Here is a 26360-nt window from a genome sequence, read left to right on the forward strand (position 1 = left end):
CTATCAACATTTTTTTTTTTTTGCACACTCAAAAAATGTATTATCTTTAATCTTATTACAAGATATATAGTCAAATAATATATCTGTAAAATATAAACTATCATTAACTATATGTTTACAAATTTGTATCATCATTTTCAGACTCCGCGATAGTTGAAGCCACTTCAACTTTTATACAGTTTACACATGGACGCATGAAATTTAGAATAAAAATTTGTAGTCTCGAACCCAAACTGCGGGAACCAAATTTCAAGTCGATAAAATTATTTCAATTTCATATTTTTGCTAACCCGACCACATTAAATATTTCTTTAATCTCACGTAACATCATATTAAATACTCAATTTTTCACTATTTCCAAAATTTTTAACTTGAAATTTTTTTTAAAATAAATAAATAAAAAGCCACTAATTCCCCCATCAATATATATAGCTTAAGAGAAACTACTATTCATACCTCCACCGGTGAGGAGGTCGAAAAATGGATCTTTCTTGTCGATACCTTTTTCGTGCAAAGCTGATTTTGATTCCCCTACAGTCGAAGAAGCCGGTGCATTAACAGATACAAATGCGACCGTCTTCTTCTTCCTTTTCGCATCTTTTCTTAGTTCAATGTGACGAGAGGGCGTGATAGCATTAGCCGTTAAACCAGGTTCCCGGCAAGTACTGCCGAGGTCGACAAATTCAGGCACAGAGAAACCATCTTCGTGCAACTTCTCACTGTTCGTCTCAGAGGCTGATGATCCTGCTGACCTGTCCATTAGGGGACCTATGTTATTACCATTTGAAGACCCAGCTCCATTTGGGGTTGGGGTGTTCTTATGGTCATTGTTGTGTATAGGGTCGACGCCTTCTTTTTTTGTGTGGATTGAATCTGTTAGAACAATCGGGGAAGTAAGTCGTGACTGGGGAAATCAATATGGACAAGAAGTATTTGAAACATGAAAAAATTAGATACAAGTTTTGGTGCGTTTGGAGAAGTGAAAAATCGAATAAAAAATATATTTTTTGATATAATGTAAATAAGAATTGGATGTTGTGTTTTGTATAGAAAATAAGAGTGTGTTCACTCAGTGCTTTCATCATTCACGAGTCCCAAAAGTATTACTCGAAAAAATAATATATATATATATATATATATAGGTCAATAAAAACACACAAAACATCATTCCTTTTACAACTCTCCATATCTCACAAGAAAAACACCTAAAAATTATAAATATCAAACAAACAAACTAAGATTTTAGTGTAATAATTTAAATAAAAAATATTTATTTGATAAAATAGTTTTTTTTTTTAATTATTTTTGATAAATAGTACTATAAAAATTCCAAAAGTATGCATATAAATAAAGCCTAAAACACGGGAGGTATGAAACGAATTGAATTGCTTGGGTTTGGATTCTAACCTCCGAGTAAGACCTCGATATTGTTGTACTGTATATTCGATGCTTTAAGTGGGACATCAACTTGTTCGGCTGCTGTTGCTCGAGTATTGTTCTCATTTTCGCACGTCTTCTCAACTAATATATATTTATCCGTCTGCCAAACGCATTCTAGCATTAAAGATTCTTTCTCTTTCCCGGGATAAATTTCTCTAAAGACCTGCACTTTAAGGAAACAGCAATGAAGGTCAAGAATCAAAATCATCTTGAGAATCGATTCTGCTTGTAATACTAACCTCAAATCCTTCTTGATTTAATTTCACAATCTGTTCTTTATGAGAAAGACGGGAAACAGTATTGTATATAAGTACGACATCCAAAAGCATCTGTAGATAAAAGAATTACACCACGTTAAAAAGGCATAGTACCGACTTGCTTAGAGGCAATGAAAACGATTATTTAAGTAGTCGATCACAAAAGAGTTTGAATTTTTTTTCCACAAGAATATCATCATAGAAATAGAGAAGGAAAGTTCAATAATACAATTTGAATTTCCATCATATGATAATAACAAAAGGAGAGTAAATGAATCCAAAGGGATGTAAATATTTGACTATGCCATAGACAAAAATAGAATGGAAAAAAGAGAAATGCAAGACTGCTTATACCTACACATAGTATAGAAAGTTTTCATCATATTGATTTTTTATAAAACATTGAACAAAATTCCCTAAAAATTAAATTTTGTACAATATGTGCAAAAACAGGAGAGAGCCTCACGCAATTTCTAAATTGTGAGAGAGAATAGTGCATACTTTTTTCCTTTGTTTTTTATTATTATTATTTTTTTTTTTTTTTTTATTTTTTGGTAGAGAATAGCAAAGACTTTCTAAAACATAGGTGAGTTATAAGCAAATTTGTCCCAAATATGTCGAACACTTCTGACTCCTCAAACCAAAAAGACTATAAAATAAACAGCACTATCAAATACATGGCAAGTAATGGCTTGGGCATGCTTACCTGCTGAACTAATACTCGAATGCGTGCAAGCACAGATAATATTGTCAACGAAAACTTCATAAAAAATGACCTAGCAAGAAGAGTCGATATCTCCCTGCGCGTGGTTAAGGAAAATCAATAACAAATAAGACTCTATATCACAAACCAAAATCCAAATACAACAAATGCAAGTCAACAGTTGGAAATTATGAGGATACATAGCTGCCTTCAGCAATGGCTCGGAAATCTGCAATAGCAACGAGAAAGATGCCAAAACGACGAATGCATTAACTGAAAGTGTTTGAATGTCAAGTTCACAAGAAAAAAGACAAACTACCTGAGACAATAGACGGCTAAAACCCAACAACCTCACCAAAAAATTGTATTTGCCACTACTGCACTTTCTACGCTTCAAGCTGCACGTAAGAAGATGAGGAACTATCAATGTGTTTGTTTGTTATCATACTCAGATATTTCCCCAATCTTTGATCATTGCTAAATCATGTTCAATTTTATGTATATAAAAGCATAACCATAACAAAAAAGTATATACATTTTAAGCTCGTCATTTCTCCGATACCTAATCATATAATCAAACCATCATACAACAATTTATAAGTAAAACAGGCAAAATTAATCAAACCCAATATGCATACCATTTTTTTTCAGAATTTCGTACACTCAATATAACAGTCAAAGAAAGGTTAAAAAAAAAATACACTAAACAGTAACTACAAAAGTTAGGCTCTAATTACACACACTTTTGAAACTTTTGACGTTATTCATCAAAAGTAACTTTTTCAAAAATCATCACATTGAATACAGTATTACTCTCAAAAAACATCTAATCAAATACCTAACCCTTTACTATTTTCAAAACTTTCCAAAGCTCTCATAACTTATATCTAAATGGAACCTTTATATCTGGATACAAACCTTGTGTAAACCATTCATCAACAGTAACTTTTTCAAAAAACATCACATTAAATACATTTTTACTCTCATAAAACATCATATCAAATACCTCATTTGTACTAATTTCAAATTTTTCCAAAACTGTCAATAATTTTATCTAAATGGAACCTTAATATCCGGCTATAAACCTTACTTGTGCAAACTATTCATCAACTGTAACTTATTCAAAAAACATCACATCAAATACATTTTTACTTTCACAAAACATCATATCAAATGTCTAATGTTTTACTATTTTCAATTTTTTCCATAACTTCCAAAACTTCTATCCAAGTAGAGCCCTAATATCTGGATATAAACCTCTACTTGTGTACGAACACTGAAGACTTTAACGATATTCCACAACAAAATTCGTAAGAAGAATACAGAATGAATGGAAAATAAAACTGGACCTTTCCAGAAGTTGGACCTTTTGCTTTGGCCTATTTCCATTGATCACTATAAATGCCGAATCCAGAATCTCCTCCATATTTGTGGACTTCAAAAGGTTCAAATCCCTCCTCACCTTTTTCCACCAAAAATAAAAACAAATGCCATTGGTTCAACAAGCACATGAAAATCCAATTCCAAGCTCAAACATATGATTGTAGTTAGAAAACAGGAGCAACAAACCTTGAGTACATACTGAAAGTAAGAGCACCGTCGATGTTGATTTTTGTGCTTATAAACAAGGCGGTCGAGAATACCACATTCTGTATGCAGCTGAGCTGTGAATGACTTTAGTCTCTCTTCTACCACACCAATCTCCCTCTCCATTTGCATCAAATTGAAGCAGAGATTCAGCTCACTATATCACCAACCCATCAATCAAAATTTTTTTATCTATAGTTTGATTGTCTCTGATGCAAGCTTTTCTAGGTTCTGATCAACAAACACCTCGATATTATTAGTGCAAATGCTTGAAGTGAACAAGATCGAATTGAATATATATATATATATGTCAAAGTCGATGCAATGCTTAAACATTATAGAATGAGATCGACTTTGAAATCACAAAACACAGTAAACACATCAAACTCAAATCATCCGCAACCGCTTGAAAGAAAGCTTCTAAAAATCAAAACAGCGCAAACGTCGAAAAATCAAAACTCCTTTAAATTACTCGAACGATTTTCACACATGCTTCTCGATCGTATTGAAATAACCAAAAAATTCAAAAATCAACATTGCCATGAACGCTAGAAGCATTTTCTCTCGCTTTTTTCTTCTACACGCGTAAGATTGAAAGGGAGGCAGGACTGAACTCACAACTTTGATGCAGCGGTAGCCTGTAGTAGACGAAGTCACGGGGAAGAAGAGAGGCCGAGCGCTGAACAATGTTGCAGTGAGGCGGCGTAGAACCGATGGGGAAAGAGAATCAGAGCATCAGGGAATAGCGCCTAGGGTTTGGAGAAAGTATCCATGGCGATGAACAAACCAGCAGATCCCTATAGAAACGTTGTGCGGTTGTTTGAGTTTTCTATTTTAAATTTAAATTATTTATATTAATATATCAAATTAATATACTCCCTCACTCCCAGGTTGTCGTTTACTGTATATTTTTTGCATATAAATTTTTGAATATTAGTATTATAATAAATTAGAGTGAAAAAGACAAAAAAACTCATATTAGTATTGTATAATATAAAAGTAATGGTATTTGTAAAAAAAAAAGGAAAAAGTTATGGTATTTGTATAATATAGTGTAAGTTGAAAGGGTATTTATTATGTTAAATGAGTAGTACAATTACTAAATTAGAAATGGTAACCTTGTTTTGGGAATGACGAAAATAAAAGATGACAACCTTTGAATGGGACGGAGTGAGTATAATGATAGAAAATCTTTACAAAAATACAGTCTAATTTCATATTAAAAATAAATATTTTTTTTGTTTTAAAATAATAAAAAATATTTGGGATCGGTGAAAATTAACAGACTCCTTTCCTTTTCATAACTGCGTATCCATTTGCATTTTTATATGGAGTTTTAAAAATATTAATATTATCTTGGATATAGTAAAAATAAAATAGACATGACTAAAGTAATCTTATTAATACTGTGTGATACAAATGTAATGACATTTGTTTATATATTGTAAGTTTGAAGGGTATTCATAACGTTAGTAGATAGTAAAGATATTTTGTTATGAAATATACTAAAATAAAAAAAATAATATTTTATTATGGGACAAAAATATTATTATATTTATTATTTTTTTGGTACCAAAACAATAACAACATAAAATATAAATATTTTGATATTTAAAAAATATTTATAAACACAATATTAATATAATATTAATATTTTTAAATTTTTGTGTTCATCCCAAATATTCTTAATGTTTTGAGGTAGAAATAATATTCCCTCCGTCCCATATAATTTGTCCCTATTTTCTATTTTCGTCCGTCCATATATCTTGTCATTTCTATTTTTGGAAATATAATTATACACTTTAATAGCATTTTAAATTTTAAATTTTATAATTTTCTTAATTTTAATTAAACTATTTATTTATCTTAATCTTAATCTATAATTATTTTTACTAAATAATAATTATTTTTACTAATACACTTCTTAATTACTTACTAATTATACTTTACCTAAATTCTCGTATCTACAGTAATACACTCATATTATATAGGACGGAGGGAGGACATGATTTGATGATTTGTAAAAATAAAATATTTTAAAAATATAAATATAAAATTTGAATAGTTAAAATTATGTGTGTTTAGTTTTAGTTTAAATTTGAATTTTTTATTTAAAATTTAATTTAAATTATATTTGAATACTAATATTTTATAAAAATATCTATTATATAATTTGTATAAAAATCATGTATTAAACAATATTAATTAAAATTTGAAGCTCAAATTAAATACAATCATACAATAATTGAGAAGAAATGCCCCAAAGGAGGGATAACGTGTATTTATTTTGTGTTTTAGTTTGAAATAATATTTTTTTATGTGAATAATAGGAAATTATACATATAATATTAAAAAAATAAATCTGTATAGTATATTAATTTTTTGAAAAAAAAAATTAAAAAAATTTAAATGAAAGAACAAAGTCATAATGTCACATTTAAAAATGGTGCATGTGACTCTTTTATGGGGAAGGCATGGGACCAATTAATTGTGTGTCATTATAATATAGTTTAATACTCCATATATATTTAGATAAATATATACGTATATTATTTTATTTTTATTTAAAATATTATATATATTATATATTTTGGCTTTGTTTAGACTACATCAATTTTAAAATCTGGCATTATTTATATTTCAAATAATTATACTATAATTTTTTTTTCATAAAATATCATATTTATTACTAAAACTCTTGTTTGTTTGGTTTTAAAAAAAATATATATTTCAAAATATATATATATATATATCTTATATTAACATTAAAAAAAAAATCCTTCAAACTATTTTACAAAACAAATAAACTTACTTCAAAAGTCCTTCTCTAAATTATTTTTAAAAAATTTACTATTATTGTAATAATACAAACTCCTTTAAACATATATAGCTATATTTTTAAATATTGTGTAATTTAATAAATTAATTATAATTTTATTTTATTAGTTTGTATATAAATGATGTTATTATTTTTATAATAAATTTAGTATACATTATTAAAATAAAATTTAAATATGTATTTAAATATTTTAAATATCATATATAAATAAAATATATATAATATAAAAAAAATTATAAAATTTTTGTAGAAAACATCGACGGACATATTTTTCGGCGTACTACACAGACAATTTATTTATTTTTTAATCATATATATATTAATTCTTACTTGAAAAATACTAATAACTCTATCCACGTAAAAATTATAAAATAATATAATAAATTTATTATTGTTAATTTACTAAATTCTATTACTTTAAATATTAAATCACTAATTAAACGAGTTGGTTGAAACTAAAGGAATTGAGTATAAACAATAATGAAAATCAATGCATTATTTATGTATAATGATGATGATTCTTGTAGCTTTTACTTTACTATTATTTTTATAAAACATGTAATTTAATTATATAGTTCTATTTTTTAATAATAAAATGTTACTTTGGTATTATAAAAAAAATATATTTATTTTTTCATATAAAAAATTATATCACCTAAACAATAATAAAAATAAAAACAAAAACCCCTCAAAGCAAATTAAACACACTAGTGTTTTAGATGTTAATGTCTTTAATTAAATTAATTATTAGGTATAATTTTTTTTATGAGAAATAAATATTTGATTTAATTTAAATATATATATATATATATATACATAACAAAATTAAAATACAAGTCCCATGTACGTAATTTATTTTATTATATGGATGTTTTTATACATTCCGTTTTAATAATTACAAATAAAATTTTGTGTGTGGGGAAAATATTTTTATAATATTTGTGGATCTAGATCAACCAATTAGTTATTTTTAAGTATAAATTAATAACATTGTAATAATAAATTATGCAAAAAGAATGTCTAACATTCACGCTCTTCCTTTATATATTAAAATGTTAATGATGTGATATATTCTGCATTTCAATCGTGGATGGGTGATAAAAATAAAATAAAATAGTTATGCAATATGTTGTCTTTAAATAATAATAATATTGATGATCAAAAAATAAAAATAAAAATAAAAATAAAATAATAATAATAATAATAATAATAATATTTGTTATAAAATTTGATTGTGACGGCCGATTGAATTAAGTTGGTTAAAAGGTCGTCGTGAGAAATTTTTTGATCTATACAATACATAAAATATAGTACTTTATTTAGTTATAAAAAAAAATTAACAATTTGATATAATATTTTATTTTATATTATTAAAAAAATATAAATTTTATATTTAATATAAAAAATACATATAAAAAATTAATAAAAAATAAACTCATGGTAAAAACACACAGCCCTATGTCCTAAAAAGATGAAGAAAAATTAATATTATGTGATTGGATGTAATCAAATATATGCACTTTAAAAATCTTTAATTTGAAAATTCTCTCACCAATTTTCTTTTTAATGTGTCATTTTACAATTTTCAACAAAAATATATCGATTTTGCATAAAAGATACACTCCATCTAATAATGATAACTTAATAAAACTAGAATTACAAAAAGAACAATGCTAGAAAATAAGTACAATATTAATTTTAATTTTTCAAGAAAACAAAAAAATTTAAAAAAATTCAAAATTTTAATTATTTATGAATTCATCATACTTTAAAAAAAATTGAAGTAATAAATAAAAAATAGAGAAATTAATTATTATTTATTAAAATATGAATGAATAAAATTAGGTAAAATTATACAAAATTCCCAAATAGTTTCACGAAAGTGAACTAAATCTTCTTATTTTTAAAATTGTATTAAAATTTTCTTATAATTATAAACTCATCGTCTAGTCTTACTTAATGATTTTGATGTCTCAAACTTTGAATGAGTTTTATAAGCTCTTATTTAAAAGTTGTATTTAATTTTGTCATAAAATTAGGAGTGAATAAATTATTGATTGTAAATAAATTAGGTATAAATTTAATATACATATAAATGTATAACTGAAAAAGAAAATATGGAAAGACAGCACAATATTGTTCAAATATTCTAACAGTTTCCGTACGCACTTATATTAAAGTTTTAAAAAATAATAATAGTAATTAAAAAATTTCTCATGGGGGAAAAAGTTGTCAGCTCATATGCTAAAGCACCAAAAAAACGCCATTAATGGAGTCCTGCTCTTCCTCTGCTACTCTGAGTGCGAACCATGGCTACTCGTGAATTCAACAGCGCCGCCGGGAAGATGACGAAGTTCTGCCGGAAAATTATCCACGTCAACCTCCGTTGGAGTGTATTAGAGAGAGCTGCAGTGTTCCGGCGGTTATTCAGGTTATTTTGGGAGAGGTTTCTCGTCTGCTCGATTAGAATCCCTAATGTCAAATACAGGAGATTATCTGCTCGAAGAAGCGGTTCTTCTCCGTCAGTGCAGGCTCTAGTCTCCGGCGGCGGCGATGACAGCTTCCCGACGACGACGACGTCGTACGGCTCTGGTTACGAGAGCGACTCGGATTTAGTGTCGTTGAAGATCGGTGCGTTAGGCGATTGTCAGATTGGGAAGACGAGATTTCTGGTAATCAAATCTCTTCTACTTTCTAGAATTTCGACTTCTTCCTGTCGATTTGTTGATTAAATTAAAACAACTGCCTCTGAAGGTGAAGTACGTTGGAGATGAACAGGAGAAGACAAGTTTGCAGATGCAAGGAGTAAACGTGATGGATAAAACAATGCGTATTCAAGGAGCAACCATTGCTTGCAGAATCTGGGACGTTGGAGGTAAACTGAACTCAAAATTCCTCAAACCTGTTCCTCAAATTCCAAATTTCACGCAAACGATGATTTCACTCATCCACAAATCTTCACCAACACAAATTCAGGAGACAGCAATTCATCCGATCAAATTCCAATTGCTTGCAAAGATGCTGTAGCTATACTGTTTATGTTCGATCTCACCAGTAGAACCACTCTCAACAGGTTCTTCGATCTGCTAGTCTTCTTCTTCAATTCTGCATCGATTAACTACTTTCAGATTTTGAATTTCAAACTGAATAAATGAATTTTGGTGCGAAATTGCAGCGTAATTGGATGGTACAGTGAAGCAAGAAAGTGGAATAAGGTATGAACTAAGAACTTTGATTTATTACTTTATTTATTTATTTTTAAATTACCAAAAACTTTACTGGTAGTTTCTCAAAAGCAACAACCTACAGCAACACGCCATAAATAATGTTTTCCTTTTTCAGATGATCATTAACTCTGAGTGTTTAAAATCATATATACTGTGAAAACTGTAGAGCACACACCAGTGGTTGGATAGGAATGAAAAAGCACTGTAGCAATAACTTCACAAGTTGGGCCTCTAGATTTATTGCTCCTATATGTTATTTTTAGTTTTGAAGATTTAACTTTTTTTTAAAATAATTAGAAATTATATTAATTTTGTGAGAAAAAAGATCATTATTTTTATTTGGTATTTCGTAAAAAAATTATTATTAATGAATAATACTCCCTTCCTCCAATCTAATTATATCATAATATTTAGCAAATACTCCATCCGCTACACTGTAGACATGGTATTTTAGGAGGGATGTAATTAGTAGATAATTAAGAATGTATTAATTAAAATAATTATCCTATAGTATAAATAATTATAAATTAAAATTAACATAATTAATTAGTTTAATTAAAATAAAAAAATAAATTAAAAAATTTAAAATGAGATTTAAGTGTAATCATTTTTCAAAAAACGAAAGTGACATGGAATGTGGGATGGATAGAAACGGAAACGTAGACATAGTATGTGGGACGGAGGAAGTACTAAAAATGAATAATACTTCCTCTATCCTAAGTTGGATGTTTGGGGCAATGTAAACACGATAATTTATGATAAATATAATTAGTAGATAATTAAAAATATATTAGTAAATATAATTATTTTATAATATAAATAATTATAAATTAAAATTAAGATAATTAATTAATTTAATTAAAATTAAAAAATAAGTGACTTGAGATATGAGACGGATATAAATGACAATGTAGAAATAAAAAGTAAAGTTAAATTATTATAGAAAAATTATTAAAAAGTTAATAATAATAATATAATGGAGCAAATAGAAAAAAAAAACTTCAATAGATTGGAAGGATTAGTCGTGTTTAATTTAACATCTTAATAATATACTATCTCCGTCCAATTTCTATTGTCCTAAAGTATATTTGTACGGTTTTTTAGGTGATTGTTTTTTTGTTATGAATTGACAAATTTGTCTGATAGAGATGAAAAATAATAAATGAACGAAGGATAAAAATGTAAAATTTGTGTTTAAAAAAAGAAATAGGACAATAGTTATTGGATGTCCAAAATAGGAGAATAGTACATTAGTTTGTAGACGGAGGGAATATATTAATTAATGTAGGAATGCTATTACAATATTGAATTATTTTTTTTTAGGACTATGCTGCCAACATATATGTCATCGACATAAATCATAGTATGATTTTATTTAACGTAGCAGATATTGTATTAATTGAAATAATATATTAATAAATTTATATCTTTAGACTTTGGAATAGTCCCTAATTGGAATTAGTCATATTCTATAATCCATCAATTAATAAGTTGTTTTTTTTTCTGTCTTTTTTGTGTTAAGTAAAGTCTTTGTCGTGTCTTACAAGTGATACTCACTTTAAATGCTATTGTTTTGTAGTGTGATAGTGACAATAATCCACTGTGTGAATTTTGGGGCATTTGAGTCAAATTTGGCTGTTTTTATTTTATTTTATTTTTATTCTGATTAATTTCCATAACTTGAACCGTAAATAAAATTTATATAAAATATATATAGAGAGAGGAGAATGACTAGGGTGTTTATAATACTTATTGTATGAACCATTGTTACGTGTTATATTTAGGGTGTGTTTGTTTGAGAATTGGATTTTCAATTCAAAACATCAAATCAAACACCTATTTTTTATTTTTTATATTATAATAAAAATCAATTTTACATTCAAAATATCACATCAATACCTATTTATATCACGTCGTACAATTATTCAAATTCAAAATTTTTACTATTTAAATCCCAACTCAAAATTCAAAACCCCAAACAAACACATATATAGTACTTTATATTGTCAGTATACCTCGTACTATATTACTTCCTCCCTCTCTCTCATATTTGTGCTCAAAATGTTTGGGTAAGGATTTTAATGTATGAAGTTTTTATTGATACTTGTTGTCTCTTATAGTAAAAAAAAATATATAAACAGTGATACATTTTATACTAAATGAAAAAATGAGAACATTTTAAAGAGAAAAAAAAAATGAAAGAAAAAGGAGCACAATTTTAAGAAACTAATAGGAGATATTTTTGTATTTTAGCATTGCAGTGGCTAATTACACAGTGAATGTGTTCTTTGCAGACAGCTATTCCGATAGTGATTGGAACCAAATTTGATGATTTTGTGCAGCTTCCACTTGACATTCAATGGACTGTTGTCACTCAGGTACTAAACTAACACAAATGCCCATTAATTTATTAAAGTAAATGTATTTAAATATGTCAATATGCATTTGATTATTATTTTTTTTTGATGTGCTTACTTATAAATTTTTATTATTCCAATAAAAATATGTATAAATATATATTACTCATATTTGCTAAAATTTCCTGATCCTATTTATACAATATTTATGAAAGTTTTGGTATCATTCATTTTTTCTAAAAAAATATTACATTAAATATATTTTATCCCATAAAATATCATATCAAATATTAATTTTTACAATTTCAAAATTCCAAAAATTTGTGTCTAAACGGAATTCATTCATCTTTGGTAAATATTCCTTATCCTTTTTAGGCTCTATTTTTACTGATGACTCAAAGTATCTTCTACATGTGTATTATAGTGACATCACAGTGTCATTCATGGGCTTCCACACTTTATTTAACTTATTATCACATAGACACAAGTTCTTTGAAACTATTTTTCACACAACATATTTTGAAAATTTATCACTATTTACTCCGATCAAAAACAAAAACAAATAATAATAAGAATAATAATAATAATTTATCACTATTTATTTTTTAAAAAATATCTCATCAAATACATTATAACAATTAAATAAATAAATTAAATAACAATTAAATCTTACAAGTTTTTACTATAGATTATAAAATGAATATTTGATTACAAAAAAAAAAAAAACATGAGATTTATATTTTGTTTATATAGATATTTTTAGAACTTTTGATACTATATCATTACGGTAATTTTTTTTTTTTCTTATTCTCACAAAATATCACATAAAATACCCAATATTTTCCTCTCTCTTAATATTTCCAAAACTTTCTAAATTTCTATTTATACGGAGTTTTATGGGCAGAGGGGATGGATGGTGTTAAGATTATAAGAGTTCGTCTAGTTTTATGGGCAGAGGGTATGGATGGTGTTAAGATAATAAGAGTTCGTCTGGCCGTGTACTTAAAAATTGATTTTAAATATAGTATTAATTTAAATAGTATTTTAATATAATATTTTAAGAAAAAATTATAATATATTTCTATTATAAATAAATAGTATTGGTTTCAAATTGAAATAACAAGATTTTGTTCATTTTGGATGCACACATACACAGGCAAGGGCATATGCAAGGGCAATGAAAGCAAGCCTGTTTTTCTCAAGTGCAACACACAACATAAATGTAAGCAAAATCTTCAAGTTCATCATGGCCAAGCTTTTCAACTTGCCATGGACTGTCCAGAGAAACTTGACCCCCGGCGAACCCATTATCGACCTCTTCTAACTTTACCTATTTTCTTTCATCACCATATTTGCTAAAATCTAGCCTAAATATAATCATCTTGACCTCCCTAATCTACCACGGTGGGTAAAATGATCGATCATTGATAGTATAGATTAACTCGCCACACTATTTAGTAAGCTCGTGTTTTACTAGTTTTCGCACTAAAGTAAATATTACAACTAATACTTACTCCATCCGTGCCTTAACAATCTATCCATTTTTTTTATTTTGGTCTGTTGCATTACAAAGTATCCATTTTATTTTTTAAAAACTGTATTATCCACCTAACATTATAAATATAATACTAATATTTTTAAAACTCTCTGAAAAAGTAAATTAATAGATAGATAGATATACGAGGGAGTATTATATATTCAAAACATTACATCTATTATGTAGTCTCCAAGAATAGTATTCACATGTTGATTTACCCCAATTATTATTTAATCATACAAACCGTACACACAACACATGTTTCTATAAATACATAGTTCATAGGTGTGCCATATGAATATAATTTTTGTTAATATACAAATCATGCATGTTGTATATTTGGATCATACAGGTCAGCATGTTGAAAATTGAATATCAGGACTAACTTAAATACTGCCATTTCTATATAAAAAAAAAAAAAAAAAAAAAAAAAAAAAAAAAAAAATTGGTAAAGGCTTGACACATAAATTGTCGAACATAAATAGAAAATATTGACATGTACCACGATTATAATATACCTCTAAGTTGCAGATAGATCATACTCAAGAGTAGTTTTTCGAACTCGAGCTAGCTGGACTCATTAAACATCCTATATATAATAAGCCATAGTTCTTAACGTAAGTATAAGGACATGCTTGATTAAATGCAAGAGAACTTGATAACTTTGTAGCTAATCCTACAAATAGGTTCACGAATAGGATCAAAACTCGAAAGTAATTCACCGAGCAAAAAAAAAAAAAAGAACTGAAATCGCTAAGTAGTAATGCATACGAGTTTCATAAATTTTCATGTGAAAAATATAGGAGAGAACAACATAATAATGCTCTTACATCCAGGGCAGATGATAAAATTCCACTGGGAAGCAACGTAAGCATCGATCATCCAGCCGAATTCTCGTGCAGCAGAACATATTCGCGGCTGCAAAACAGAGTATTCGAATAATAAGATAAAATAAAATTCCAGAAATTTAATCTGAAAAATGGATCGAGGAACTTATTCGCGATTTCTACCTGCTGTTTCCAAACTTAACAGTATCTTTTTCAATCAGCTCGTAGTATCGCTTAGCCTCGATTTGGTTGTCCTGCAATAGAAATTGTTGATTCCGTGAGTAAAAAATGCAGAACGGATAATGAACCTTATTTCAATAAACAGCTCACGTTAATGAAGGTCCCGTTCGTGCTTCCAAGATCCATCAAATAAGGCCTGGTCCATTGTAAAGTATATACGTAATACATATATAGATATACATATATATATATATATCAGTGCTCATTGCTCGACCGTATTGTACTAGACATGAAACGTAGAGATTGGTGAACCCACCTCACTCGTTTTGATACAGTACCGTCGGGGTTCTCCTCTTCTATTTGCCTGCAAAAGGATATATGTACAAAATTATGCATAGAATTGCATGGGCTGATAGACGGAAACCGTTCATTCGAATATGGTCCTACCGATACTGAAGAACAGCATGTTGTTTGCTGCAAGAAGGGTGGTCTGTGGGGATGTCGACAACCCGTCTCTCTCTCCCAAAAAGGTAGCAACTTTGACGGTGCACATAAAGGGGTTCTGCACGTTAAGGAATTCGATGATCGACACGTCTGCCTTAAAGCTCTTTTTGGATTAAATGTTAAAAGTATAATAAAGCACAATGAAATCAAGAAAATTCATATATGCGGCAGGACTCGGGAGTTACCGTTAAGGACGTCACCGGCTTTGAATACATACAATCGCCACCTTATATCTGGTTTCCGAGCATCGGGGGGCTCTTCGCTGTACAGCAATGTTATGCCTGTCGCACAAACAGATCTTTTAAAAGATACTTCAAAAGGGATGAACATTAAAACAAAAAACCGTAACTTTAGAGGCTATTCCATTTTTTTTTTGCCATGTTTTAAACGTGGCTATGAAATAAACCACGGGAGAGGATACTAAAAATTCTATCGCAGCTGCACTTTTGCACTTTTGATGCTGTATAGCTCGCTGATAGGTGATTCATTAGGTTCAATAAAAAGCATGGATCACAAATCATGTTGAAATGATCTTCAAGATCAAGAAAGCAAGGGATAATAGATCTAAACATCAATCCAAAAAGCAAAATTCAATCACCTCGGAACCGATTAGTTTCTGCAGCAAGCTTTCCAGACAGCTCAAATGAAGGTTTTTGCTGCACATCATGACATCAGCAAATATGTGAATATAAATAGCATCCATGCACAGTGCCACTTAGAAATAAGAAACCTGTTATCTACGAAAAAATCCCAAGATTCTGTTTAAGAGTTTAAAGAAATTTGATTCACTGTTTCAAAGCAAGTAAAAGATAAGAAAGAATAAATAAGAACAGTATTAATAACAGAAATATGGAAGTACTTTTTCCTTTTCTTCCAATTTCTCTTCAGCAGCCTTCATCTTAGCTATTGAATCACTGTCACCATTTCTGCTCAAATCAAGAAATGTGGCAATGAAAAGGACGTCAGACTAGAACTACAAGTATCAACAGAATTTACTCGCAGAATGACAAACTAGAGCAAACAAGTCTAAACTCTAAATTGAACAAATTATGAATCCCTTTGGTCTATTGATAGTCACGAACCTTTGCCAAAAAAAAAAAAAAAAACTCCAAAATAAAGCACAGGCAATCTAATAAATGAAGATCCACAAGAAAGCACAGATTAAATTTTAAAATGACACGTGATATGTTCAATAAGTAGCTTACCGCTGCTCAAGATCTCTGGAGGTAGTCCGCTGCAGGCACACACAGAAATAGTTAGACGAAGCATTTCCAGTTCATTTACAACCACTCAAAGTTGAAAGATAGGAAGAAGATCCTATCTCATATTTTAGGTAACGTACAGAATCCAAAAAAGAGATCAATGGCATTGAGTAGTACTTCAGTATAAATAAATTCATCAATAAGCAGAATATAACAGTCACGTTTTCAATGATAGCACTGGACTCTGAATATACTTCAACTTATCATCAAATTCTTCGGATTTTAGAGCATCAACTGTTACTTTAAATATACAAGAACTGCTTGTCCAAGTAACTGTTATTATAAACTCCATTTTTGCAATATTCTGCTGCTAGAATGTTATAGTCTTTTTAACAAGACATTAAAACACTGTCATCCTATAAACCAATTACAACAGAATACTGTAGGCAAGTATAAAGTTCAAAACACATTGGAACAACCTAAGTCCATCGCTACTTTCCCCATACTAACTTATTTAACTAGAAAACCAACACTATACTAAGACAGTTATCGCATTCAAGTAACAAAGTTCCCATGTCAACTAGTTTATCATCAAATTAAGAAGTGTAAGGATCAATGGATTATCGTCAAATTGAAGTTTCCACTGCACCATTTCCATTTCATTGGTAAGACGTAATATAATATCCTGCCTAAATTATGGTTTGACTACATGACAAGAACTATCAATGATCTAACATTAAACAAACTTATTCAATCACTGAAAATTTATGATTAAGATTATTAATGGTGTGCAGGTAAAACCTTCCTTATCTTTTTGCCTCTCAAACGAAAATAAATTGCAAGCACAAATGCATAAATTAAATAACTTCTTAAGGGTAGGATAGTGTATAGGGAGTGGATATCACCAGACACCTCATCATGTTCTCTTTCGTCAGTATTAGGCGATCTTGATCTTCGTTGACCCCTGTGATGGCGATCAGATGGCGAGGATGATCGTCTGTGCCTCGATTTTGAACTACCAGAAACAGCATCCCTTTGTGGCCGTCTATCATTTCTCTCAGCTAGCAAATCCCTGTCTAAATCCTTTTCCTCATGTGTGCCTCTGTAACTCTTCTTCCTGCCATGGTTTTCACTCCCTTTTTCAGCAGCTTGCTCTGCTTTAGCCCTTTTTAATCTTTTACTGCGTGGAGATGGAGAGCGAGAATCACTAGACCTTGATCTACCATGCGGTGGGGACATTGTTCGAGCCAACACTTTCCTTTTATCTGGTGATTGAGATCTGTTTTGAACTCCTTTTGGTGATCTCATCCGAGATGATGATTTCTCTTTAACAGGTGAAACAGATGTCGGGGACCTCGATCTTATGTTATTTGGAGATCTCATTCGGTAAGATGATCTTTGTTTAAGTGGAGAGCGAGAACGTGACACAGGTGATGGCACTTTCCTATGTTTTGGGGATTTATTACGACTGGAGGGTTTCTCCCTTAGAGGTGAACGGTAGACAGGGGACCTTGATCTACCACGTTTAGGTGACCTGTTTCGACTTGATTGGTTCTCTGCATTTGAACTACGGTGCCGAACAGGAGATCTTTCCCTTCTAGGGGGACTCCTCCTACGAGGGGACCCCCGGGCTTTAACAGGGGATTCTGAGCTGCTCCGCCCCATTTATACCATAATAGCTTATCTAAGCAAGAGATAATCAACCTGCAGTAGGATCATATTAAGAGAAAATAGTAACAGCAAGATATAAAATAATCGTTGAAGAAATCGAACACATATAGGAGTTTGAAAATTCTTCCTAAAGCTGTAGATGCATACATCCCTGACATAGTGATAACTGAACTGATAACTACACTACACCAAAACATCTATACATACATATATATATATTTACATTCATATGCACTGCTACCAACACTAAACCAGTATTCATCACTAGATTTTGTCAGAATTTCATATAAAACAATCATTGAAGAAAATTAAAACACATATAAGATTTTAAACAATCTTCCTAAAGCTGTAGATGCATACATCCCCTAATGTAGTGATAACTGAACTGATAACTACAACAAAACATCTATATATATTCAAATTCACTGCTTCCAACATTAAACCAGTATTCATCACTCGATTTCGTCAGAATTTCAAATCTGCTAAAATTTTAAAAAACAAAAATCAATGAAATCCGTACATTCCTCGCAAACCAAATTGAAATAGGATTTTAATACATAGAAACTACGAAAAAAAAAACATCACAACCATTTCAATTCACCACGAATAATCAGACACGAACACAAAAGCTTCCGAAAAATAAATAGATAAACGAAATACATTGCACCTAACAAAAATCGAGTAAAACATGAGCCAAAGAAGAAATCCAAAAATCGCAGTTGCGAATCCTTATAACAATATCTGCTGCAAACGAGAGAGTGACATCGAGAAATTACCGGAAGACAGCAGAGCAGAGGATTAGGGCTTGTTGCGGTTGCGGGCAGTTTCCGTGGAGTGAACCAAAGTATCAATACGGCGACGTTTTGTAGCGTTTATAGCCGTTAAAGATTTTTTCCAGCACTAAGGCCCAATTATTATGTCTGTTCGAATATACAATTTGGGCTTACGTACACTTAAAAAACAAAAAACAAAAAACCTTTTTTGTTTGTTTATAATTTTAAATTTATGTTACCGGTGGTGTGTTTCTTTTGATTCAATTTGAAATTTTTTGTTTGAATTTGTTGTTAAAATAATATTTATTGGGATGTTTTGTTGTAAAAAATATAAAGGGTCGTGTTTGGCAATTAGCTAAATAGTTGTTAACTGATTCAATTAGCTGGTTTGACTAGCTGATTCGATTAATCGTTTGTATTAAAATGTTTGATAAAACAATTGTTTAATATTAGTTGTTTATACATGGTAAAATGACAATTGAGGACATTTTCTATTTTATTTTTGTTTTTAATATATTCAATTATGTTCTTTTGAGTTTAAAATGTTTAAAATTTTTTGTTATTAATTATTGAAAATTGTAAAAGTGTTATAAAAGTATTTATTTTTATCACAGTTAGATTTAAAAAATAATATATTTTTATAAAATATATAATTAGTTTAATCTATTGAAAATGATATAAAATATAAAATAATAATCTTTAGTGTATATATTATTATGTTAGTTATTGATTAATTCTATTATATTTATAATTTTTAATAAATTTAATTTATTTTTAATATAAAATTTATATAATATAATTTTAATATACAAATAAATTATTAATATTTATATTTTCATGTTGATTTTAATAAATTTATATATTTTATAATTAAAATAATTTTTATATAAAAATTAAATATTTTAAATTTATAAAAGTAAAATTATAATATAATAAAATATTCTAATATAATTAATAAATAATTAAAATATATTTATTTGTGTAAAATGTATAATAAATTTTTAAGGGCATATAAGGAATAAAAAAAATGCAAGAAAAAGCTATTTCAAAATGTGGGGTAAGTTAGCTTTTCAGAAATTAGCTTTTTGGGTCCAAAAAGCTATTCCAAAAAGTTAATTTACCAAATACCTAAATTAATTTTGACGGGTCAAACAACTATAAAAGTTGTTCAATAAAGTAAAAAATTTTCAAAAAATTATTTGCCAAACACCCTAAAATCTAGATAGTAAAAAAAACTGCATAAATAAATGCGGCCAAGGTTTGTCTGTTAAATGTTTTAATTTAAAAAAAAAAAAATTATACCAAGTATAGAGGTGACGTTGGCAGTATAAAACTAATACTTCGTCTGTCCAATACAATAGTCGTATTTACTATTTTTGTCCGCTCTAAAACAATAGTCTTATTTTCATAAATAATCATATCACTATAAAACTACATTATTTTTTCATTATTATTACACAATTACCACTACTTTTTATACTAATTTAATACATTCACAAGAACAAAAAAATCTTTTATCCGTACTTTTTACCTGCTATCAATATAATATAAACATTCCTTAAATCATGAGTCAAACACAACCCAATTATAATTTTGGACGGGAGAGAGTATGTTATATGTGTCAACTTTTATAAAACAATAAATATATATTAAAAGAATCGTGTTTATAATAATTTTATCATTACTTCTTTGTTTATATACTCATTTCACTATTTTTTGTCAATTTATTAATAATTTTTTGTTGTAATTTTATTTTATTTGTACATATTATTTATTAATATTATAATATTATTATTTTTTAATTTTATATTCAACCAAAATCATATAATTCTTTAAAAAAAAAGAGTGTATATTATATTATACATATGATAGAAATATGAGTATATGATATATTTTTATAATATTAATAAAAATGAATATATCAAATTTGTTCGTAAACATATTTAATATATATGTATTTTTAAAAATATATATTTAATTTTATAAAACATTGTTTAAAACAAAGTTTGAAATTAAAGTTATAATTCAAAATAAAACACACTCAAATCAAACAAATAAGCTCTGTTTAGATTAAATTTTGAAAAAAAAAAAAAAAAAAATTAAATAACTAATATACTATTTTGTAATAAAAATAATAATTACTATGATTTTTTAAAAAAAAATTACTATACTTATAAACAATAAACAGTGTCAAAAATTTTATAGATATTTATGTAAATAGACGCTTAAAATAATAGGGGCGGTAATGAATATCTTATTAAAAGGTACAACAAATTAGACAAACACATTAAATATACAATTATGATACCTACTAAACCTATACGTCTGCTACTTCTTATTATTAGAATTTGTTTCTGAAAAAAAAAAAAACAAAAAAAAACATGATATAATATTTTTTATAAAAAATATATTCTCCATCATTATATTATATGCTAAATATTTAAGTACATATTTTACAAAGAGTAATATATAATTATTAATTTTACATAGTAAAAAAATAATGAAAAATATGATAAATAATATATAACAATTTAAAAATAAAAGTAAGTATAACTTTGGATAGCAGATTAAATAATTACAATCAAAACTCTTAAAAATAAAACGTATATATAAAAATAATTATAATAATTTTTATTTAAAAAAAATACATGTATAAACATAACCTTGTATTTATATCAACTAAAGAGATTAATATGTGTTCATTTTTATTTTATTTATTTTTTATTTTTTTTTTATGTAGGTTTTTTTTTTATATATAACTAAATATGAAAATATGTAAATAATATAAAAAAATGTATTTATTATTATTATTATTATTTGTAAATAAATATAATATGAAGTATAACATTTCTTAAATATACTGGGTGTATTTGTTTTGTGTTGTGAAATGATTTAAAATAATGTATATATATAATTTTATTTTTTTTTTAATGTAAAATATAAAAATTGTGTATAAAATATAAAAAATAATGAATTTGTATGATATATTAATTTTTAAGAGAAAAATATGTAAAATTTCTTTACAAAATTCTCTATTCAAAATATCATATTCATCCATTTACAATTTACATTAAATTAAATGTTTATTTTTTTAATTAACATTTTGCTCCACTTTTACTTGTTTTCTTTTTTTTTTAATTTTTTTTTATATATACAAATAAAATAATCAATATTCAATTAGTATGATTTTTAAAATTATATTATTTTTTATAAAATATTAAATTATAATATTAATTAAATTTAAATATATATTTAATGCCAAGTCAATTTTAAACTTGTAAAAATATTTTTATCCATAAAATTTAGCACATATCTACAAATTAAATAAATCCAACAAATTAATAAAAAAAGAGTGTATATATATATATATATATGTATTATAATTTTAAATAATGGGGTATAAAACAACACCTCCAAATATGCAAATAAATATATTTTAGAAATATGGTTAAAACAATACCTTTTCTTTTTGTCATATTTTGGAAACTTGAAGATAGCAATTAAATATTTCTAGAATATTTTGTCTAATTGATAAGACCTCGTTTGGTTAGTAGAAAATAGAAAGCTTAAATATCCCTGCGCAAATGTAAATTTGGACTCCTCGTGGGACCATTTTCTCCGCAAGACAAACATGTCCGTATCTTCTTCTCTCGCCTCTTCCTTCACATCTCGCCGAACCACCGCCGACCTTCCGTCGCAGCTCCGCCGCCCACTCTCGGTGGCCATCAAAGCCAATCGGATATCTCCCATTCTCCCTTCCGGTGCGGCGGCGAGTCCTCCAATCGCGTGCAGGCTCCCTTCCAGGATGTCGGCGATGGCGGTCGAGAAGGAAGTCGTGTTGGCGGAGGAGATTTTGCAGCGACCTGACTCCTTCGGTCGTTATGGAAAATTTGGCGGCAAATACGTGCCGGAAACGCTGATGTACGCTCTGACTGAACTCGAAGCTGCATTCAATGCCCTCTCCACGGACGAGGAGTTTCAGGTTAGGTTTTTTTTCTTTTTTCTGCGGAAATTGTTTGTAAATTCAATTGCTTAAAGATGTTTGGTTTGTGATTGTAAAAAATGGCGGAGATGGATAAAATCATGAGCTGATTTGTTCAATTAACGACGAGTTCGATTAGAAAGAGCGATTAGCGAATCCTTGTTGCAGAATTGTTCGTGAAGTTTGAATCAAATGTTGTATCTGTGCTGTTAATTCAAGCAAACGGATGAACAATGTGCATTTCAATCTCGTCATTTCAGAAAGGATTCAAGCGATGGATTCCAATGTTTCGATTCATCTGTTTGCTGTATACTTTTTGTAATCTTTGGTGATTGAAAACCTTCATTCATTGCATCAATGGCAGAAAGAGCTTTCTGGAATATTGAAAGACTATGTAGGAAGAGAGAGCCCACTGTACTTCGCCGAGCGCCTTTCTGAGCACTACAAGCACTCAGACGGGACGGGACCCCACATATACCTCAAGAGGGAAGATCTTAATCATACAGGGGCTCACAAGATCAACAATGCTATTGCTCAAGCGCTGCTCGCAAAGCGCCTCGGCAAGCAGCGAATCATTGCTGAAACTGGAGCTGGGCAGCACGGCGTGGCCACGGCGACTGTCTGTGCTCGGTTTGGGTTACCGTGTGTGATCTACATGGGTGCACAGGATATGGAGAGGCAGGCGCTTAATGTCTTCCGAATGCGGCTGCTCGGTGCTGAGGTATATCTCCAAATTATCGTTTTATAGTTCAAATTTTCCATTAATTTGAATTCTGTGTTCACCTAAATGCCATTGAAATATGTATGTTACGATATTGTGTTTTTATTGGCATACGCGGTTGTATTCAGATTGTTTTCATGGATATGGATTTAAGGACTGTGGACTCTTAATTGTCTGCTGATGAAATCATCTGTTGTCTGAATTTGTATATTATGATATTGTGTTTTTATTCACATATGCTGTTGTATTTAGTTTGTTTTCATGGATATGTATTTAAGGATTGTGGACTCTGAATTGTTAGTTGATGAAATCGTCTGTTGTTTGAACCCTGCAGTGGCTGTATCCATTAGCCTTTACTGTTGATTTTGGTAGTTTTATAGGTGAACATAATGCTTTGTATTTCTAGTACTTCTTTCCTGTCCTTTTATTGAATTATGAATTAGCTATCGAGCATTTCCATTGGAACTTTTTGTCAATATCATGTGTAGGTTGGAGGGGTTTATAGCGAACGAAATGCTTTGTATGTCTAGCGCTTTTTTCCATTGAACTTTGAATTAGCTATTGAGTATCTTCATTGAAATATTTCATCACTATCATGTGTAGGGTGGAGGGGTTTATTGCGAACGTAATGTTTGTATTTCTAGTGCCTTTTTTTGGCCCTTTTGTCGATTTTTTTGAATTAGCTATTGAGCATCTTGATTGAAACATTTTGTCAATATCAGGTTAGAGGGGTTCATTCAGGGACGGCCACGCTCAAGGATGCTACATCGGAGGCCATTCGAGATTGGGTTGCTAATGTCGAAACTACACATTACATTCTGGGGTCTGTTGCGGGGCCTCACCCTTATCCGATGATGGTGAGAGATTTTCATGCTGTGATTGGCAAGGAAACCCGAAAACAGGCCCTGGAAAAATGGGGTGGCAAGCCTGATGTGCTCGTTGCCTGCGTTGGTGGAGGTTCAAATGCCATGGGACTCTTCCATGAATTTGTCGACGACAAGGATGTTAGATTAATCGGCGTCGAGGCTGCTGGTTTTGGCTTAGACAGCGGTAAACATGCCGCTACTCTTACCAAAGGAGAGGTCGGAGTTCTTCATGGAGCTATGAGCTACTTGTTGCAAGATGATGATGGGCAAATAATCGAGCCCCATTCGATAAGTGCCGGGTAAATTCATTATTTGCTTTTGTAGTCAGTTTAAAATATATTCCCTCCGTCTGCCAAAATTATGTAGTTTTGTGAGTTTAGGGTTTAGGGTTCATAATAATAAAATTGTGATAGATAAAGTTTCAACGGATTATAAAAGAATGCTATACAATTTTGGCGGATAAAGTGGGTAATATAGATATATATATATGTATATATATCTAACATATATATATATATATATATGGTTTGTGTATGTAGCCTAGACTACCCTGGAGTTGGCCCCGAGCACAGCTTCCTCAAAGATGTTGGGCGCGCCGAATATCATAGCATCACAGATGAAGAGGCTTTGGAAGGTGAAAAATGATCGATATCTTCGTGTTCTCTATTTATAGGTCTAAAAAAATAGCGTATAAACTATAAAAGCTTTTGTTGTGAGCATGCATATCTATCTAAATGTGCAGTGGAAATTGCTTATCCGGTTGTCATCAATATATATATATGTATATGTGTATATGTATATGTGTATAGATCCTCGATTTTTTTATTCATCTTTGAACATTTTGCATCCGCAGCATTCAAGAGGCTATCTCGGCTAGAGGGCATAATTCCGGCGCTGGAGACATCCCATGCAATAGGGTATTTGGAGTATCTATGCCCGACTCTTCCGGACAGGGCCAAAGTTGTGCTGTGCTGCAGCGGAAGAGGCGATAAAGACGTACACACCGCCCTCAACTATTTAAAAGTTTAAGATAAGGTACTCAGTCTTGTCGATGGCTCGGTAGCATCTTATTATATATATATATATACACATTTGATCGATCGAACACAGAACACACAATTATCGTCTCCTTTTAGGTTGGTTGGAACATAAGAATAAGAAATTAGAAGCTCTATGGGATTCCTTTCACATTTGTCCGAGGATTTTGTTGTAGCAATATCAATGTTATGACAATTTGTTGTTTCATTTTCATGTGTTTTGTGTTTGATTTGGGGTTGGAGATTTGTTCTATAAGGGGCTATATTTGCTGTAAGTTGTTTTAAGGTTTGGGTCTGATATATATAGTAAAATTATTGATTGAAATAGTGTTTTCAACTTGCAATCAAATGATATTTCAATTAATTTTCAACTTGAATGAGATGACCATAAAAAACTTACCCACTATTTGCATGGATTTTTTAAAATTTTGACATTACTCATCACTAGTAATTTTTAAAAATTAAATATTTATTTAATTTTACAAAATACCAAATCAGATGTTTTAACTTTCACTATATTCAATTAAAAAAAAAAAAAAAAAAAAAGAACTATAAAATATCTACCTAAACTATGACTAGCTCTATGATTTGAAATGTTTTATTAAAAATATATATTATAAAGAAAAATTAATTTAAGGAATAACGAGGAT

At 29.2% G+C, this 26360-nt stretch overlaps 4 protein-coding genes across 7 annotated transcripts; 2 read left to right on the top strand and 2 right to left on the bottom strand.

Moving 5' to 3' along the window:
• Nucleotides 1-69: 69 nt before the first annotated feature.
• Nucleotides 70-4803, bottom strand: LOC127253372 (uncharacterized). The gene is made up of 9 exons (XM_051277935.1): nucleotides 4606-4803; nucleotides 3970-4218; nucleotides 3750-3862; nucleotides 2720-2798; nucleotides 2601-2629; nucleotides 2404-2497; nucleotides 1680-1769; nucleotides 1408-1603; nucleotides 70-873 (listed from the first exon to the last, which is right to left on the bottom strand). Exons 2-9 carry the CDS (start codon nucleotides 4117-4119, stop codon nucleotides 434-436), a joined length of 1191 nt encoding a protein of 396 aa, XP_051133892.1. The 5' UTR covers nucleotides 4120-4218; nucleotides 4606-4803; the 3' UTR covers nucleotides 70-433.
• Nucleotides 4804-9049: 4246 nt separating this feature from the next.
• Nucleotides 9050-13984, top strand: LOC127253386 (septum-promoting GTP-binding protein 1-like). Its single transcript, XM_051277958.1, has 6 exons — nucleotides 9050-9498; nucleotides 9581-9701; nucleotides 9803-9899; nucleotides 10002-10041; nucleotides 12348-12431; nucleotides 13567-13984. The coding sequence occupies exons 1-6, from the start codon at nucleotides 9136-9138 to the stop codon at nucleotides 13732-13734; spliced, it is 873 nt and encodes a 290-aa protein (XP_051133915.1). The 5' UTR covers nucleotides 9050-9135; the 3' UTR covers nucleotides 13735-13984.
• Nucleotides 13985-14178: 194 nt separating this feature from the next.
• Nucleotides 14179-19202, bottom strand: LOC127253385 (FHA domain-containing protein DDL). Of its 4 annotated transcripts, XR_007839251.1 has the most exons (13): nucleotides 18999-19108; nucleotides 17573-18364; nucleotides 16664-16692; nucleotides 16318-16384; nucleotides 16057-16114; nucleotides 15644-15739; nucleotides 15402-15516; nucleotides 15271-15318; nucleotides 15105-15150; nucleotides 14958-15028; nucleotides 14778-14865; nucleotides 14466-14536; nucleotides 14179-14349 (listed from the first exon to the last, which is right to left on the bottom strand). XR_007839251.1 is itself a non-coding variant. In XM_051277957.1 (12 exons), exons 2-11 carry the CDS (start codon nucleotides 18323-18325, stop codon nucleotides 14826-14828), a joined length of 1323 nt encoding a protein of 440 aa, XP_051133914.1. In that variant the 5' UTR covers nucleotides 18326-18364; nucleotides 18999-19108; the 3' UTR covers nucleotides 14378-14536; nucleotides 14778-14825. The 4 variants fall into 4 exon arrangements, 3 of the variants coding, with proteins under 3 accessions (XP_051133914.1, XP_051133913.1, XP_051133912.1); XM_051277957.1 differs by lacking the exon at nucleotides 14179-14349 and having other exon boundaries at nucleotides 14378-14536; XM_051277956.1 differs by lacking the exons at nucleotides 14179-14349; nucleotides 14466-14536 and having other exon boundaries at nucleotides 14592-14865; nucleotides 19108-19202.
• A 3478-nt stretch (nucleotides 19203-22680) lies between these two features.
• LOC127253403 (tryptophan synthase beta chain 1) lies at nucleotides 22681-25924 on the top strand. The gene is made up of 5 exons (XM_051277977.1): nucleotides 22681-23086; nucleotides 23451-23807; nucleotides 24530-24972; nucleotides 25213-25307; nucleotides 25527-25924. Exons 1-5 carry the CDS (start codon nucleotides 22736-22738, stop codon nucleotides 25700-25702), a joined length of 1422 nt encoding a protein of 473 aa, XP_051133934.1. The 5' UTR covers nucleotides 22681-22735; the 3' UTR covers nucleotides 25703-25924.
• Nucleotides 25925-26360: the final 436 nt, after the last annotated feature.

The sequence above is a fragment of the Andrographis paniculata genome, unplaced genomic scaffold, assembly GCF_009805555.1.
Source record: "Andrographis paniculata isolate CXL003 unplaced genomic scaffold, ASM980555v1 Contig50END, whole genome shotgun sequence".
NCBI classification, from domain to species: Eukaryota; Viridiplantae; Streptophyta; class Magnoliopsida; order Lamiales; family Acanthaceae; genus Andrographis; species Andrographis paniculata.